The 17,267-nt window shown below is 43.8% G+C and overlaps 1 protein-coding gene across 2 annotated transcripts in view; it reads left to right on the forward strand.

The window, feature by feature from the left end:
• Positions 1 to 14,758, forward strand: part of NLK (nemo like kinase) — a 1,539,426-nt gene extending 1,524,668 nt beyond the window's left edge. For both annotated transcript variants that reach the window (XM_069615020.1, XM_069615019.1), the window contains one exon: positions 13,041 to 14,758. In XM_069615020.1, the coding sequence (XP_069471121.1) occupies positions 13,041 to 13,095 (55 nt within the window). In that variant the 3' untranslated portion in view covers positions 13,096 to 14,758. The remainder of the gene's footprint in view (positions 1 to 13,040) is intronic.
• Positions 14,759 to 17,267: the final 2,509 nt, after the last annotated feature.

A 17,267-nucleotide genomic window follows, 5' to 3' on the forward strand; every position in this document is an offset into this window, starting at 1 on the left:
CAATACATATCTGGATGACATGGCAGATTTAACCCCCACTTGGAGGAACTGGGGATAACTCAAGCGACTGGGTGTCAGGACCTTCATCAGGCCAACTTGTTCAGGGAGACAACCGAATGTCAAACTGAACAGGAGCCATTGGCCTTCCTCAAGCAAGACGTTGGTGTATGTGGGGACAAGATGCAACCTCTTGTCAGTGAAGTACTTAATGTACATAACTTGACAACCCCCACTACCCAAGCCCAAGTGAGGACTTTCTTGACCCTCACTGGGAAACACAGGAGCAGATTGGCAGACTGTAGCAATATAGCTGTCCGTCTGACTGCCCTCACTACTTCAAAGGGACCAAAGGAGTTCATATGGACCCTGAAATATAAGAAGGCCTTCACTGGCCTGAAAGAATCCTTAGGTCAGGCCCCGGGTTAAGGGCACCTGATTGGGAGATACCTTTCATAGTGCAGGCAGAGGCCTATGACACTGGGATAGTTGAAAAACTTTCATAGCTTAATGACAAAGGTGAGGAACAACCTATTTGTCTAATCAGCTACCAGCTTAAGAGTGGAGAACTCTGTTGGCCCCAGGTGGAGAAGAGTTGCTTTTCCATTGTATGGTGCCTTAGGAGGTTGAGGTCCTACCTCCATGGGACTCACTTCACTGTATATGTTCCCCCTAAATCTTTGAAATGGCTGATAGAATTTAAGGAAGAAAATCCAAAGTGGCTCAGGTGGTTCATGAGTCTGCAGGCCTTGAATTTCACTATTGGGCATCGGTCAGATCCCAAATGTAGCAATTTTGATGGGCTGTCCAACAGGGATAACCGACTTGAACAGAGGACACATCCAGGGGTGGATTAGTTCCCCTTGTCCCTTAGTCTGGTGGTCGGGGGAGCGTGTGTTAGGAAAGATTTCTCTTTTCTGCACCTTTCCTTCCATCTTTATGGAACCCCCAAACTGTTTGCTTTTATTTTTTAATCTGACCTGTACTTTTCACAGTGCAGTGTAGCCTTAAGCTTCACTGCATTGGCGTTTGCTCATATGTCATGGGGAAACTGACATGTCCTTTCCGACTGTCAGTACAGGGAAACCTTGTTTACCTAAGTCGTGTTACTGTGTTACTACTTTTGGTTACGTTTGTATCACTTGTGGTATTTTTTTTTATCATTGTACAATGCAGCTTACGCTGCAGTACAATGGGGTACATTTTTGTTTTGCCCTAGACTAGCACTCAGAGGATATTTGGTTACTCTAGGTGTGCCAGAAGGATAAGCTGGTGGTAGCAGTGACTTTTCCCCATTTTAGCTTTACCGCGTTTACCGCGTTTGGCTACTAACTGTTGCTACTTTTCAAACATGGCCGTGCCACAATATCGTTTGCTTCTCCTTTCTCCATATTGTTCTTTAGCCTTCCTGGCCAGTGAGGCCAGGAAAACCTGTATAAGGACTTCCAGTGCCTGGGAAAGCAGATGCTTTTGGCAGGCTACTAGAGGGCTGTGTGTGTTTGCTGGTAGGATATGGGCTGCGACTGTCTGGTCCCAATCCACAAACTGGTTTCAGTGTCTCTGAGTGGTGTGCATGAATAGGGGGGAGGAGAGGGGGCGGAGAGGGGGGGAGAGAGAGAGAGAGAGAGAGATAGATGTATATATATATATGTATGTATATATATATATATATATATATATATATATATATATATATATATATATATAAACCTGGCTTTTAGAATACAAAGATAATGCATGCACCCATTCCTCAGAGATCCTGGAGAAATCTGAAGGAGCCAAGAATCCTATCCAGCTTTGAAATCTGCGAAGAAACCAGAGACCCGACTGAAGGAGGCCTGGCAACCAAATACTGCTGCTGTTCTGGAAGAGCCCTGTCTTGCTGACGATCTTTAGGAGTCCTGCGAAGGAGCTGTGACCCTTGGAGTTGAGGGAACATCCACACCTGACGTCTGCTCGGTATTGTGCAACAAAGAGCCTTCGGAAGTGTCCCGGGACCGTCCTGTGGCTGCCCAGCTCAGAATCTGGTTACTGTGCTGCCGGTGTCACCATCCCAAGTTTCGACCTGGAACTTCGGGGATCCTCAGCTGGCCCTACGAGACTCACCTCTGCAAATCTTCCGCATCCTAGCACCAAGGGAGTTCGAGATAGGAGGGAAAGTCTGACCGCAGCAGTTGAGTCCTTTTGCGTCGCTGTGCTGCAGTGGCCACCATCTGAAATTGCTTACCTGACCCGAGTCTAGTCCTGAAAGAGGTCCTGCATCGAGTTTTACTGCATTCTTCCATCAAGAGTCCTTGCAATAGTGAAATACTCTAACTAGAGATCAGCTAGAACCTGCAACCCCTGCAAATCGAGGACTGCATTTTTCGGTGGGAAAAGCAACCTCATACCTTCTTCCTTCGTCCTGCCAAGTCTGGGGAACATTGGAGTATGGGGCTAAGTTACAGAGCTTCTTACTTACCCCTATACTCCCATTCTAACTCAATGGGCTTATAGTAAACTTTATTCTAACACTTTTGGCTTTGCCATGGCTTTCTTGCGCAAGACTTTTGAAAGTTGGGGCTACTTCACTTCGCTAGTTTAATTTGTACTCTAACCAATAGAACCCTTCACTGGACCCCAGAGATCCTACCTGCATTTTTTCCTGCTTCAAAGATTCTATGTAACATTTATCTGAAATATTGTGCAAAAGGCCCCAGCCAACTTAAGGCTGGACAATTTAAGTTAGGAATCATTCTCTGTGGACCTTGAGTGCATAATACTAATTTTACCTTTCCTTTGCCGGAGTTTGTGATACATGTTATGCCCTATAATAAGCGAATGTATATGTTTGTAGGAGTAAAGTGTGTGTTTTTGCCAATAAAAAATAATTGTATTTTTATACATCCTGTCCAAGTGTAATCTATGATTCCCATTGTGTGACCTCATTGTGGACCCTTTACAAGCTCACCACCTCTGAAAAGCTTAGCCTAGACTGCCTGTCACTGCTACCCGAACTGGTTTGGCTACAGCTCCCCAGTGAGTCCCTGTCACAATATAGGTTGCCTTCTATACATCTGTCCACCATACATATTCATACAGTAATAAACAGAGGTAATATTCATATTGCACGTCATATGAACATAAACATAATACAGTTAGCAGTTAGTTGTGAGACAGAAAATTAGGGTTGGTGTAAGGGAGGATTGGGAGGAGGTGAGAGAGGAGACACAAGAAATAATCAATTCCTGTTCATATATGTAAATCTAATAGGATATCCAGGGGTTATACTCTACAGATATTACAATACCAATTCACAAAATGCACAGCAACAATGCAGATGAAAACCCACAATCATGTCCTCATTAAGTTGGGGTTCGTCTGTGATTAGTCAAAACACATTATGAGGTTCATATTCTCTAATTTGTATTGTATAAAAACCAACTAACATAATCATTGTCTCCATGGTATTTGTCAATTTCATAGTATTTTGAATTGTACACATGCAGAGGACTTTTCTCCTCACATTTCTTTATATTGTTATTATCAGACTTAGTCTATGTAAACCACTATTGGAGGTAAAATCCCCTTACAATGTCACATCTGTCCTTTGTTTAAAATTAATGGGTTAGATCCCTGTGAAGATCAACAGGGTGACATACATAGAGCAACTCGTTTGAGCCCTAAAAACAGAAGTGATCATTATTTCTTGGTCTTGTATATTAGTTTATTCTAATGTACGTGGTATTAAGTTCTAATTGGTGAAACGTTTGCAAACTAGTTTAGCTATTACTTTCCAACCACTCCCTTTTTTGCTTTTGATTTCCGCGAACCGAGTGGGAGCCGGTGGCAATTACAAGCAGCAATTGTCCTGAAAGTTAGTTTATTACTGTCCTCTCATACATATTACTATTGTATATTGTATTGTAACCGTTTTTGATAGTCGCGGTTTCTCAAAAATGGCTTATTGGTTTAGAGTCAAATATAACTGACTCACTGAGAAAAAAGTCTGCTACCGATATCTGATCAGTAATGTTTCATGTAGTGTTCGTGCTGCAAGGTTTTCAGTTCATTATTCTCCTGGTACCGCTTCCGCATATATAATTGAGTCTACTAATGTGTAGTTGTACAAAATTTGTGGACGGTCTCTTACCGTTAGATCGTGCGCTCGTCACCCGCTTTGGCTTGCTATCAAGACGCGGTGCGCTGTCCCCATTAGGTATTTGTTGGTTTGGGTTGCTATGGGAATGCTCGTGTATGAGTCCATTCTCCATTTCTTAAGTGGGGCTTGATACGATTCCTGTTTAGGTGTTTGGACGTCATCTTTTGGGAATAATGTTGGTATGTTGCCTACCCGAATACTTAATAAGGTGCCCAATCTCGGTGTTTAGGGCATACAGGTGCTCGTGCTTGTTAAGATCTATTCCAAATAGCGTAATGGGATAAATTTGTGTTTCAATTTCTTTATTGATATATTTTACATTTTATGGATCGCTGCCCGTGCATAAATACTACATTTTAGTAAATTCTTTAATTAAACAGTCCTGAGCAGCTGTAATTATTCTTCCACATTAGTTGCTATACATATGTTGGGTTAAATATTTCCAACCTGTACTGGAGTATATGTGGAACTAATCATGTTACTGTCACGATCTGAGCTCCACGAAGTTAGGTATACCTCAGTTCCCAAGTACCAGTCAGAGAAGTAGATAACCACTCGCTGACCAATTATTGAGACCACAGGTGGTGGGGACAGGAACATGGATCCCAGGTGGCTGGCTGCAAGAAAGGGATAGGGTTAGACAAGACAATACCGCCAGTACAACAAATGTAACACTGTAAGGACTGTAACCTCCTACCTGTGGGAAAACCGATGTGGACTTCAATACCTAGATGTCCCTCCCCGAGATATGGAAAGATTCAACCAGGGACCACCTGTGGTTTGTAAATTCTGGAGTACAAAGTAGTGATGGCAGATGCTGTGGTTAAAGAAAGGCCAAAATCCAAAATGTCCCAGTTCACCAAATCTAAGGGTTAAACAGAATCAGTCCAATAACCAAGTCCAAAGTTCCAAAAACCTGTTGAGAACACAATACCAGGATTCCAATACAGAAGGGCAATCCAAATCAGTCCAAAAATCCAAAAATAAGGTCCAAAACACAAGGTAGCCGCATTGTAGCTCAGGAGCAGTAGTTGGCAACACGCTGTGAAAACAGCTGAGAAGCGTATGACTTAAAGTGGGTGTTGCTTTTATTTCGTGTTTCCTTGTCGTATGCGTAGTTTGTAATACTCTGCGCGTGGTCACGTGAGCGGCCAGGACATCGGAATGTCCACCGGGACCACAAGCGCCATGGCAGCCTCCATCCACACCGCTGCCTTAAGTGCTGTGATGTCAGCACTGCTGTGCGGCTTCGAGCCGCAGACGTCACCAGCAAGCCTCGCCCCGACGCTGCGGACCCTGAAGGCATCCCACACCTCTGCTGACGCCAAGCCGGGCCACCCATGTGACGCTGTCCCAAGGTGGGAAGTAAGTGTTGTTGATGCATGACAGAGCCCCTCCTCAAAGGTCCACGTCCCCGTGGACTACCAGGGAATTCCTTGTGAAAACGGGAGACCAACAGAGGAGCATGGACATTGCTAGCTAGTTCCCAGGACCTCTCCTCTGGACCATACCCCAACCAGTCTATCAGGACGTATAGATGTCCCCTGATTATACGGAACCCAAGGATGGCACTAACCTCATATTGCTCATCCGAACCCTTAAGAACGGGAGAAGTGGGTAGGACTATACGCATGTTGGCAGGACATGGTTTGCGAAGGGAAGTATGGAAGACTGGATGGATCCGCCATGTACTAGGTACAGACACCCTATAAGTCACAGGACTGATGACTTTCGTGATACGGTATGGGCCAACAAAGCGGGGTAGCAATTTGCGACAAACAGGTATGGGTAAATGTCTGGTGGAGAGCCATACTCTATCCCCCACAGAGTATTCAGCCACATCTGTACGTTTTCTATTAGCTGCCCGTTGCGTTCGTACTTGAGACTCTTTGAGGTGTAACAGTGTTTGGGTATGGATTGCTTTCATGTCCCTAATGCATGAGTCGACGGCAGGCAGGTGTGTCTGTGATGGATCCGGGAATGGGAGGACACAAGGATGTTGCCCGTATAGGTAGTAAAAGGGAGAAAAACCTGTGGATGTGTAGGGTGCGTTATAATAGGCAAACTCGGCCACATGCAGAATCGAATGCCAGGTATTTTGGTGTTGTAAGGAAAGACAGCGGAGATACTGCTCCATGGATTGATTAACACGTTCTGTCTGTCCGTCTGTTTCCGGATGGTATGAAGAAGAGTATCTGGAATCGATGCCTAATAATCGTGTGAGTGATCTCCAGAATCGAGAAGTGAATTGTGTACCCCAATCCGATATAATGACTGTGGGTAGGCCAAAGAAACAAAATATGTGGCAAAAAACAGATCTGCTAGAGTGGCTGCTGTAGGAATACCAGTACAATGGACAATACGGGCCATTTTTGTGAAATAGGCAACTACCACCCAAATGGTGTTGAATCCACCCACTTTAGGCATGTCTGTAGCGAAATCCATGGTAATGGTGTGCCATGGATTGGTGGTGTTAACGGTTGTAACAGGCCAGATGGGCGTGTCTTTGAGTTCTTGCATTGAGCGCACACTGAACATGAAGCCACATACGAGACCGTGGCCACCAGCACCAACGGCGGAGTAAAGCCACCGTGCGTGTTTGTCCTGGGTGTCCATTAACGGCGGTATCATGGGACCACTCCAGAGCTATTGAACGTGTATCAGGTGTATGAAGATATAGCTTATTCTGAATAAATGGTAATCTGTCGTGTATAGTGATATCCCATTCCTGCAGCTGTTCGTGGTGTGTGGAGACCCATTGGCGGAGCATAGCTAAGAGATCAATAGAAGGGGTACACAACAGATTACATGTCTCTTTTCTAAGAGTGTTTCAGGGAAGATAGGAAGTGCCTCTCCCCCAGGAATACGAGAAAGAGCATCTGCTTTACCATGGACATTACCTGGGTGATGTTTTTTTACGAAATCGTAAGAGAAAAAAACAGATGCCACCGGACCTGCCGACTATTAGTACACTTAAGTGTGCCAAGATCCTGGAGATTACGGTGGTCTGTGTATACCACAACCTGGTGTTTCGCCCCGAGTAAATGGTGTCTCCAGATCTGAAAGGCGTCCTTTACTGCCATTAATACTTTTTCAGTGACGGTATAATGGCTCTCTGCTTGTGTAAACTTCCGAGAATGGAATGCAACTGGATGGAACAAACTAGTGGCTGGGCAGGATTGGGGCAAGATTGCTCCTAATGCGTATGAGGAGGCGTCCACCTCGAGCACAAATGGCAAATCGGGGTTGGGATGTTGCAGAATTGGCACTGTGGTAAATGCCATTTTTAGGGTTAGAAAAGCCTCCTGTTATTGTGAGGATCAGATGAACGGGACATTGGGACTCATGAGTTTTGTTAAGGGAGCAGCGATGGCAGGAAACCCTGCAATAAAATGCCTATAGAAGTTGACGAATGCAAGGAAGGACTGTAACTCTTTAATGGTTTTGGGGACTGGCCAATTTAGGACAGCACGGACCTTTGCAGTATTCATAGTCAATCCTCTAGGAGTGATATGGAAACCTAGAAAATCGACTTCTTGTGCATGGAACAGGCATCTTTCAAGTTTGGCGTAGAGACTGTTGGAACGGAGTCTATGGAGGACTTCCCGCACATGTAATATGTGTTCTTGAAGTGACTGGGAGAAAATGAGTATGTCATCGAGATATACTACTAAATAAGTATCCATTATATCATGGAAAAACTCATTCATAAACTTCTGAAAGGTGGCAGGGACATTACATAACCCGAATGGCATAACAGTATATTCGAACAAGCAATACCGGGTACAAAAGACCATTTTCCATTCATCACCCTTTCTGATACGTATCAGATTGTAGGCACCTCTGAGGTCTAATTTGGTGAATATTGTAGCATGGGTCAGGCGATCTAACAATGGTGAAATAAGAGGAATCAATACCGGTTTTTATAGTAATCTGATTTAACCGCCTATAGTCTATGCACGGGCGTAGATCGCCTTCCCTCTTGGGCACAAAGAATATAGGACTGGCCGCGGGGGATTGGGATGGGGTGATATGCCCCAGCTGTAGTGAATGGTCTAGGTATTCCTTCAAGACTACCTCCTCCGATGGGGACAGGGAGTATATGCATCCACATGGAATAGAAGCTCCTGGGACCAGGTCGATTGGGCAGTCATATGAACAATGTGGGGGCAGGTTTTCTGCTGATTTCTTATCAAACACTTCCAAAAAATCATGGTACTCGGTCGGCAGTTCAGTTGTGACAAGTCCAATTATGTGTCCCATAGGTTCATTTTCCATGGTCGCTGGTTCGTTTAGTGTTAAACGAGCTATTGCTCCCAGAGCTTTGGCAGCATTTGTAGTGTTGGAATTGCATAGGCAATGTTCATGACAAAATGGTGAAGACAGTGGAACCTAGGACCCAGTTTATGACAGGATTATGGGTCCCTAACCATGGATACCAAGAATCAAACCGTATTGTGGGGTGGTAATTAGATCAAAAGGGATGGTTTCTTGGTGATTGTCCTGTAGTATCAGAGTTAAGGGAGCGGTCTGTTGCTTAACGGGACCAGAGACAAGAGGAGAACCATCTACCGCTTGTACGGGTTCAGGGTATCTTTTATTCTGTAGAGGTAGATTCAAGGAAGCGGCTAATGATATATCAATATAGTTCCCTGTAGCCCCTGAGTCGATAACTAATTGAACAGAATGCCTGATGTCCTGTGGGACACAGATATGCTTGTAGGTTTATGGGTCTAGAGGTCTCTGGTAATGCTGGGGGAGTATGTGACTGTACGCAATGACCCGTACACCCCCCATGTGCTAGGGACGAGCCTTCTGAAAACCCGAAGTCTTCAACTTGGGTCTTCTGGGACACTCCTTCACAAAATGACCGAGGGTTCCGCAGTAGAAACAAGCATTAACTTGTCTGCAGTGTTTTCGTTCTGCGGGAGATACGGGACTGCGTATACCCCCTACTTGCATGCGTTCACTGGTATCCGAAAAATGAGTTGATGTAAAGAACAGTGGGGCAGTCTTTTTATTTTTTGTCTTACCTTCTGTGTGTCGGACATCAACCTGGAGTGCAAGGTCCACTAATTCGATGTATTTAGCTGGGACAACGGCAAGGGCGTCTTTCATTTGGTCACTAAGGCCCCGGTAAAATACAACAGACTTCTTATCCTCAGGCCATGAAGTCTCTACAGACAACTGGTTAAAACGTGTGATGTACTCGATTAATGAGGATTTTCCTTGTGTTAATTCTAGTAGCTCCAGGTCTCGGGTTAGGGCTTTATGACGAGTATCAAATACCTGTGTCATTTCGGCTACTAGTTGATCCAAATCATAAAGAACAGGACTATCATTTTCAAGAAGTGGGTTGGCCCAGGTGGCGGCTATCTCGCTTAGGTGAGATAACGTAAAGGCAGCTTTGGTTGTGGATTTGGGAAAGACCTGTGGCCTGCATAAGAAATTTAACTTGCATTGGTTTAGGAAGGTGCAGAATTTTCGGGGGTCACCCTGGAATTTCTCGGGGGCTGCCAGAGGAAACAGGGTTGGCACATATACCGGAGTGGGGTTTGCTATTGCGGCAGGACGTTCTGGCTGAGCAGCAACATCCCCGAATTCCTCATCAGGGGGAAGAGCATGCCTCTTGCTTTGAATAGTGTCTAAATGCTGGTGTATAGCCGCAGTAACAGCGGATCCCCTGTAGAGGTATCCATAACTAAGCGGAAGAAGGCTTCTCAGTCTGTCACGATCTGGGCTTCACGAAGTTAGGTATACCTCCGTTCCCAAGTACCAGTCAGAGAGGTAGATAACCACTCGCTGACCGATTATTGAGACCACAGGTGGTGGGGACAGGAACACGGATCCCAGGTGGCTGCAAGAAAGGGATAGGGTTAGACAAGACAATACCGCCAGTACAACAAATGTAACACTGCAAGGACTGTAGCCTCCTACCTGTGGGAAAACCGATGTGGACTTGAATACCTAGATGTCCCTCCCCGAGAGATGGAAAGATTCAACCAGGGACCACCTATGGTTTGTAAATTCTGGAGTACAAAGTAGTGATGGCAGATGCTGTGGTTAAAGAAAGGCCAAAATCCAAAATGTCCCAGTTCACCAAATCTAAGGGTTAAACAGAATCAGTCCAATAACCAAGTCCAAAGTTCTAAAAACCTGTTGAGAACACAATACCAGGATTCCAATACAGAAGGGCAATCCAAATCAGTCCAGAAATCCAAAAAGCAAGGTCCAAAACACAAGGTAGCCGGATCGTAGCTCAGGAGCAGAAGTTGGCAACACGCTGTGAAAACAGCTGAGAAGTGTATGACTTAAAGTGGGTGTTGCTTTTATTTCGTGTTTCCTGGTCGTAGGTGTAGTTTGTAATACTACGCGCGTGGTCACGTGAGCAGCCAGGACATCGGAATGTCCACCGGGACCGCAAACGCCATGGCAGCCTCCATCCACAACGCTGCCGTAAGTGCTGTGATGTCAGCACTGCTGTGCGGCGTCGAGCCACAGACATCACCAGCGAGCCTCGGCCCGACGCCGCGGACCCTGAAGGCATCCCACACCTCTGCTGACGCCGAGCCGGGCCAACCATGCGACGCGGTCCCAAGGTGGGAAGTAAGTGTTGTTGATGCATGACAGATACACATGTATAAATCAATTGGGTTGTGGTTAATAGCGTGATGTAGTTCATAGTGGCACTGCCTACATTTTTGGCAACATGTTAGTGTCTGTTTAATAGAACAATAATTTGTGCTTGTCTACCATGTGAGATAATGACAGTTAAATCTGTTGATAATTCTGACGTAAAACAGTCATTTTCCTCTAAAAACAAAATCATCTCATTATCAGAGATGAGTCCTGTCACTGTCGTATTCAATTTACATATGATTCTAGCCTCAGTTTGTCTGAGTGTCTTTTCTTTGTTTCCACCTCTTCTTCCTAGAATGATTCTTTGAAGGCCAATTAATCTTATTTCTGATTTGCAGGCCATTTGATTTGCTGCTTGCCAATGTTGTGCAATCGGGAAGCTAGGATCTTGACTTCCAATCTGGGCCAAATGTTCTCTGATACATGTTCTTCATTATCTTTTTGCAATACCTATATACAACTTGTTACACTTGCTTTATTGGGATAACTTTTCCATTAGCATCACAAAATGTGTTGGTCTTCTCATGTGCATATTTGCACATAGTACAAGTTCCACATTTTCTAAATCCTGTATTGTCTGATTGTAGCCACATACTTTCCCTTGTGGTTTGGATATTCGATAGCAATGAGGGACTTAGTTTGGTTCTGAGAGTGTCCGCTCTCCTGAATGTAATTTTTGGCTTCTCATCTACAACGTCTCTAATATTTTCATCCAATTTGAGTAGGTACCGATGTCTTTGTAGAATATTTTTGATAGCATGATGATTACTGCTATATTTGGTTACAAAGCTGATTTTTTCCTGTTTAATCTGCAAGCAACCGTACTTGACTTTCCACGAATCGAGGGTGGTGCTTTGTACGCACACTTCTTTCATGCAAAGGTTCAGTTGGAATTCCACCTCAACGAGCCGTTGGTGTTACCTGTTTTTTTCCTGAAACCTTTGTGTCTGGCAGAGAGGGCCTAGCACTCGCTGGATGTTGCTCGTGCCCTGAAGTTCTACGTGGCACGCATGAAGGATTTTCAGAAGACTTCACAACTGTTTCTGAATTTTGGTCCTATGAACCATGGGAAGGCCTTGTCCAAGGCTTCCATTTCAAGGTGGCTCTCTGGCTGCATCACGCACTGTCACCGATTGGTGGACCGACCGCTGCCCGGTCATCCGAGAGCCCACTTCACCAGCGCCATAGCTGCGACGACAGCATACCTGTCTGGTGTGCCCCTGCTGGACATCTGCAGGGCTGCTATGTGGAGGTCGAGGCACACCTTAACAAAGTTCTACTGCGTCGACAGGGATTCCAGGGAGGAATCCAGAGTGTAATGTTGTACTGCTATGTATTCATTATTCATGTCCATGTGAATCCATACCAGACCCCACGCTTCAGAAGGTTTAAGTTACTCACCTGCACCTATTGTTCTCCAGCACTGGCCTGGCATGGATTCACATGCAAACCCTCCCTCCAGGCCCTCTGCGGCTCTTCTTGGTTATACTGCCACTTTACGTGAAGATGGCTGCCAGAGGAGGTGCTTACGGAGAGGACTGTCATTGGATGGGGGCAGTATGACCCAGTGGACAGTGATTGGTTTAGAGGAGAAGTACAGTTTGTAAGTGAAAGTGAAACCGTTTTTTCTTTTACCAAGGATTCCCACCCTGACAACAGAGAATATTCATGAGCATGTGAATCCATGGCAGACCCATGCTGAAGAAAAATAGTTACAGGTAAGTAACTTTAAACATTACTGTTGCTATTTTGCTCCCCTGCTCCCTCCCCACTTAGTCTTGCAGTGCCTTGAAGCACCATTCTGTTGTATAGGCGCCTAACAGATGCTCAATAAATAAACAAAATAAATAATTATCCTCTGTTGAGTGCCTTAATATGGTAGTTCAACATATGTCCCCAGACCTTAGAGCACATATTGTTATACAATCATACAAGCAGGCAAGTGAACTTCTTTTTTGTTTCTTCAAAAGAGGGCCTGTACCTATAAAGAGGGATAGTTGTGAAGTAAGCATGCAGCCACAGAGAGTACTGTAGCTTCTTCTTCAGAAAACTCATGTTTGTGTTAACCTGTTGAAATACATACTAGTTGAACCAGTATAATAATCCACAGATCACTAATTGGCGGTTGCCTGTATCTTGGCCAGACTAAAAGGGGCCATCCACATGACATACATGTTGAGATAGTACAAAATATGTGTATAACTTCATGCCTTCTTAATAGTCATTGTTAATATGTTTCTGATCTTTACTTTTTTTCTTCTAGCTCTACAGTGGCTCAGCCTTCTGAGATGCCACCATCCCCTCTGGTTTGGGAGTAAAAATGGAAGACATACTATTGAAGATATATTGTAGCTTTCACTGGAGTCTAGGATGTTCAGTTCTGGAGATTAATCATGTGCGCATTGTAATTGTACTATTGAATGAAGTTTTAATTAAAAGCCACTGCTTGTACATTATGAATAATGTTTAGAGAAGGATATCTACTGGAGACATTTGAATTTGTGAAGTGGCTGTGCTTTTAGAATAAGTATTTTCCCAGAGTTGCAAATGCTTTATGAAATCTCGAGAACACATTTATAACTGAAAATGTATGGGTGCATGAAAGGGGTAAGATGCTTTTCGATTCCCTTCATTTTGTATCTTATTAAAATAATATTGTATGAAAGACCAGATCATTTTGATACAGAGCCATTCCTGAAGAAGGTGTTCTAGTAAAAAAAATCTTGAAGGAGCACAGCAAAAGTGATGACGATCAATCATAAGGTTATGTCCTTCAACAGGATACAAGCTGGTAAATGGGCATGTAACTTAAAAAAAGTTTTTTATTTGAGCTGTACTAATAATATGTGCTGTTTAAAGAGAAAAAAAGGTATTGGAGCTTGTTTGTAGATTTAATGGAGTTGCTATTAACATGCCCAGTGCCATTTTATTATGTGTATAGATGTATAAATATACATAAATATATATTCTATTTTTATTAGGATCCAACCCCATTCCTTCTTATATTAAGAGTCCCCAGTCATGCTTCACTTTTTTCGTTGTAAATATGTAAACTAATGGGCTAGTTTTGAAGAAAACTTCTTCACCATTGGACAGACTTGCCACATAGAGCTAAACTATCTTGCACATGTGTAATCTTTTTTCATACATTTGATAGTTTTAAGATAACACTTAACAGCACATACAGAATTATGTTTGCATTTATGGTAAGCGAGTTAAGCTGTAGACATCCATGCCACATTTACCAATAATTTGATCTTTTTTTGTCACCTTTCGTTAAAACACTGAATTACTCTGTGCATATGTATATAAGAACAAACCGAAGTCCTCTACCTCCTGGAGTATACAACTTGGCTTGTTTAACTCCACTTGATAACTAATATATTTTTCAGTTCATTGTGGAGACTTGAAACTTGAATGTCCCTTCTAACTTTTATATTTTAAAAGACAAGATCATTGTTCAACTGTACAAATAAATCCTAACTAGAGTTTTCAAAGAACAATTTTAAATATGGTCTTTTGTGGGGTTCGGGGGGAGCAGTGCTGATATTTATAATGGATAATCAACTACTGAAAGTTATTGTATTTTATGTGTATTTAAGAGAACATTTTCATCCTGAACTGGAATGAAATGATTTGCAAATTAATAAATGGGGATCAGAGGGCTGGAAGTTTTGACTTCAATGAAGTAATTATCTTGCTGTGAAAGAAACAAGCATTTGTACTTCAAAAGCAAAGATGCATCTTTGTTTTGTGGTGTTGTTTTATTTTGATGTGGCTCTGAATATTAAACAACTGAAGCATTTCTAATAGAGACGTGTTAAGTTAAAAACTGAATCAGTTGAAGAAAGATATTTTGCAGGAAAAAGAGCATCTAAGTTCGTTGGTCAAGTTCAGTTAGACACTTGCTGACACTTTGTACAATGTAGGTTTGAAGTACAGTACAGAAAACAAATATTAAATGTAACATTGTAAAAAAGAGATAGTGGTACTGTTTTGTTTCTAATCTGTCCTTCTTCTGACCTCATTTATAAAATCACCACAAAAAATGCATTGATGCACAATGTGTCTGTCTGAGCTCATGACAAATACTTTGCAATGTAAAGTGGTCTTGCCTAGCACACTTCTGCCATTGTGGTGGTCTTTTTACACGTAGCCCTGTAATAAATGAGGGAGGTGGGGGTTGTTAGAAGCAGAGGCAGATGTGAAAGCTGGGGTGTTGATAGGTGCAAGTTACAAGTATCTGAATCCTGAATGCTGGTATGGTTCTCTGGGTATGCTGGTGAGACATGGGTGTGTGTTTCTATAGATGGCTGAGCCCAAGATCTGATCAGTTACAGCACTCGGATTCTAGCCGCTGGTGTGGGAATATGTGATAGAGCTAAATAAATTAGGTTTGTCACAGCTAACATAATGTTGATGGGGTAAGTGATGGGTATGAGGTCGCCATTTGTGGTGGATTTGTGTAGTGTAAGATGCTATGACATTTTAGAGGTGATTCTGTTAGTCAGGGAAGAGAGGAATGCAGAGTACCAGGGAATGCGTTGTTTGGATTAATCGAGAGTAGGGGGTCTGAAATGCATGTGGGTTTGCAGTATGTTAATGACTTTTGTCACTGTGTGTGGACACCAGAACTGGACAAATAGTGTAGGTATGGCATTGTTTCTTTTTATTAAACCATGAGGGAAAAAAAGGAATACACAAAGTGAAAGTTTCGAAGGGATCAGTTGGATTGCCTTGGGGTTCAAAGATCTTGGGGTGTGTTTCCCTTTACATTCTCCCAGGTAATCTTGAGAGAGAGAGAGGACTAAACGAAACCCAGGTGAGGAAGAAAGGGAAAACCTAGTTTGGAACAACCGTCTCTTTGGTCTCTTGTTGTTGCCATCAAATGTCCAAAGGGGTGCTGAGACTCAAAACAAAGGGGAAGTGGAAAAATGTTGTTCGAATGGATTGTGTCCTCCCATGAATTCCGGTATCCAGGCATTGTTTCGAAAACATAGTTTCGATTGACAAAAGTTTTGAAATTAATGCATCGAAAAAATGAATTTTATTCATAGGTACAGGTTTTTTTTTTACTCAAATGGGTGTTAAGGGGTAAATAAACGGTGGTTGGGGGGGCACCCCCATTAAAAAAATGAATTTTTTGACGCATTTTTATTAGAAACTTTGCCATTCCAAACTATGGCATTCGAAACTATCACTAGGAACCCGTATTCCTCATCTTAGATAGATCTTGTCTCCCAGCTTTGCTGCTTCGGAAAAAATAATTCACCAGACGGTGCGGTGCTCGAAGCGCCAACGTCATCTGCAGTATAAAGGGCTTGAGCCGCGTCCATTAGCTCAGTTCCGTTTTTCGAACCACTGTTTCATGTCCCAAAACGACGCATCCGTTTTTTTGACGAAATGTCCTCTTCATCGACTCCATCCACACCCAAGACGGGTTTTAAAAAATGTCAAAAGTGTGGTCAAAATATGTCGATTAACGACCCCCATCGTAATTGCCTTTAGTGTTTGGGCCCTGGCCATCAAGTCGACGAATGTGGTTCCTGTCAGGCTATGTCCAATAAGGCTCTTAAGGAACGGAAAGGTAAGCTGGCGGTGGGGGATGAATCTTATAAGTCTTCAAAAAAAAAAAGATTTCGAAGGGATTGTGTCCTCCGACGTATTCCTTATCTTAGATATCTCTTTCCAGCTTTGCTGGCCTAGGAAATGTTTTCTCTAGAGGGCGCTGCGCGTCGACGTCCGCCGAGTCGATGTCCCTCGACAGCCGCCGTATCGACGTCGACGTCATCCTGCCTATAAAGGCCGCACGCAGCGTCTGTTGCTCAGTTCCGTTTTTCCGCACTTACTCAGTGCCTCGGAATATCGTTGCTCAGTTTCGTAGAGAATTAATCCAATTTCCTTGAGATATTCGATCCATACTCGATGGCTTCCTCGTCGGAACCGACGACCCCTCGGTCCGGCTTTAAAAAATGCCGAGACTGTGGAAAAAAGATGACCCTCACAAAGTTTGTCTGTGGTGTTTGGGAGCTGAACACCATAGTTCGGAGTGCGAGGACTGTATGTCCATGACAGCTAAGGCCCTGAAGGAGCGTAGGGGGAAGCTGGAAAAAGGTAAGACATCTAAAGCTTCTTCTTCCTCGACGAAGTCGAGACATTCGTCTCCTCGTCACCATTCGCGCTCCAGGTCTCGAAGCGGGTCCCATCACTCCTCGAGATCGAAGCACTCGAAGAGGAGACGTCGAAGATCCCCTTCTTCGTCGTCCTCTTCCTCTGTTTCACCTAAGAGAATCCCTTGCCCCACGAAACATAGTTCCCGGGCTGAATGGGAGGAATTCCGAAAAAATATGATCAGCGTATTCGAGAAAGCGGCCTCGACCCCCTCGAAGACTGCCGAGAGCGATGCTCTGGTCGAAAGACCCGAAGGTCCAAAACGCTGCGAGTCGCAGTACCCGGCGAAGGAAGCTTCTCGAGCGCGTGACAAACCCTC

Source organism: Ambystoma mexicanum, chromosome 9 (assembly GCF_040938575.1).
Source record: "Ambystoma mexicanum isolate Mex_15411 chromosome 9, UKY_AmexF1_1, whole genome shotgun sequence".
Classification (NCBI taxonomy): domain Eukaryota; kingdom Metazoa; phylum Chordata; class Amphibia; order Caudata; family Ambystomatidae; genus Ambystoma; species Ambystoma mexicanum.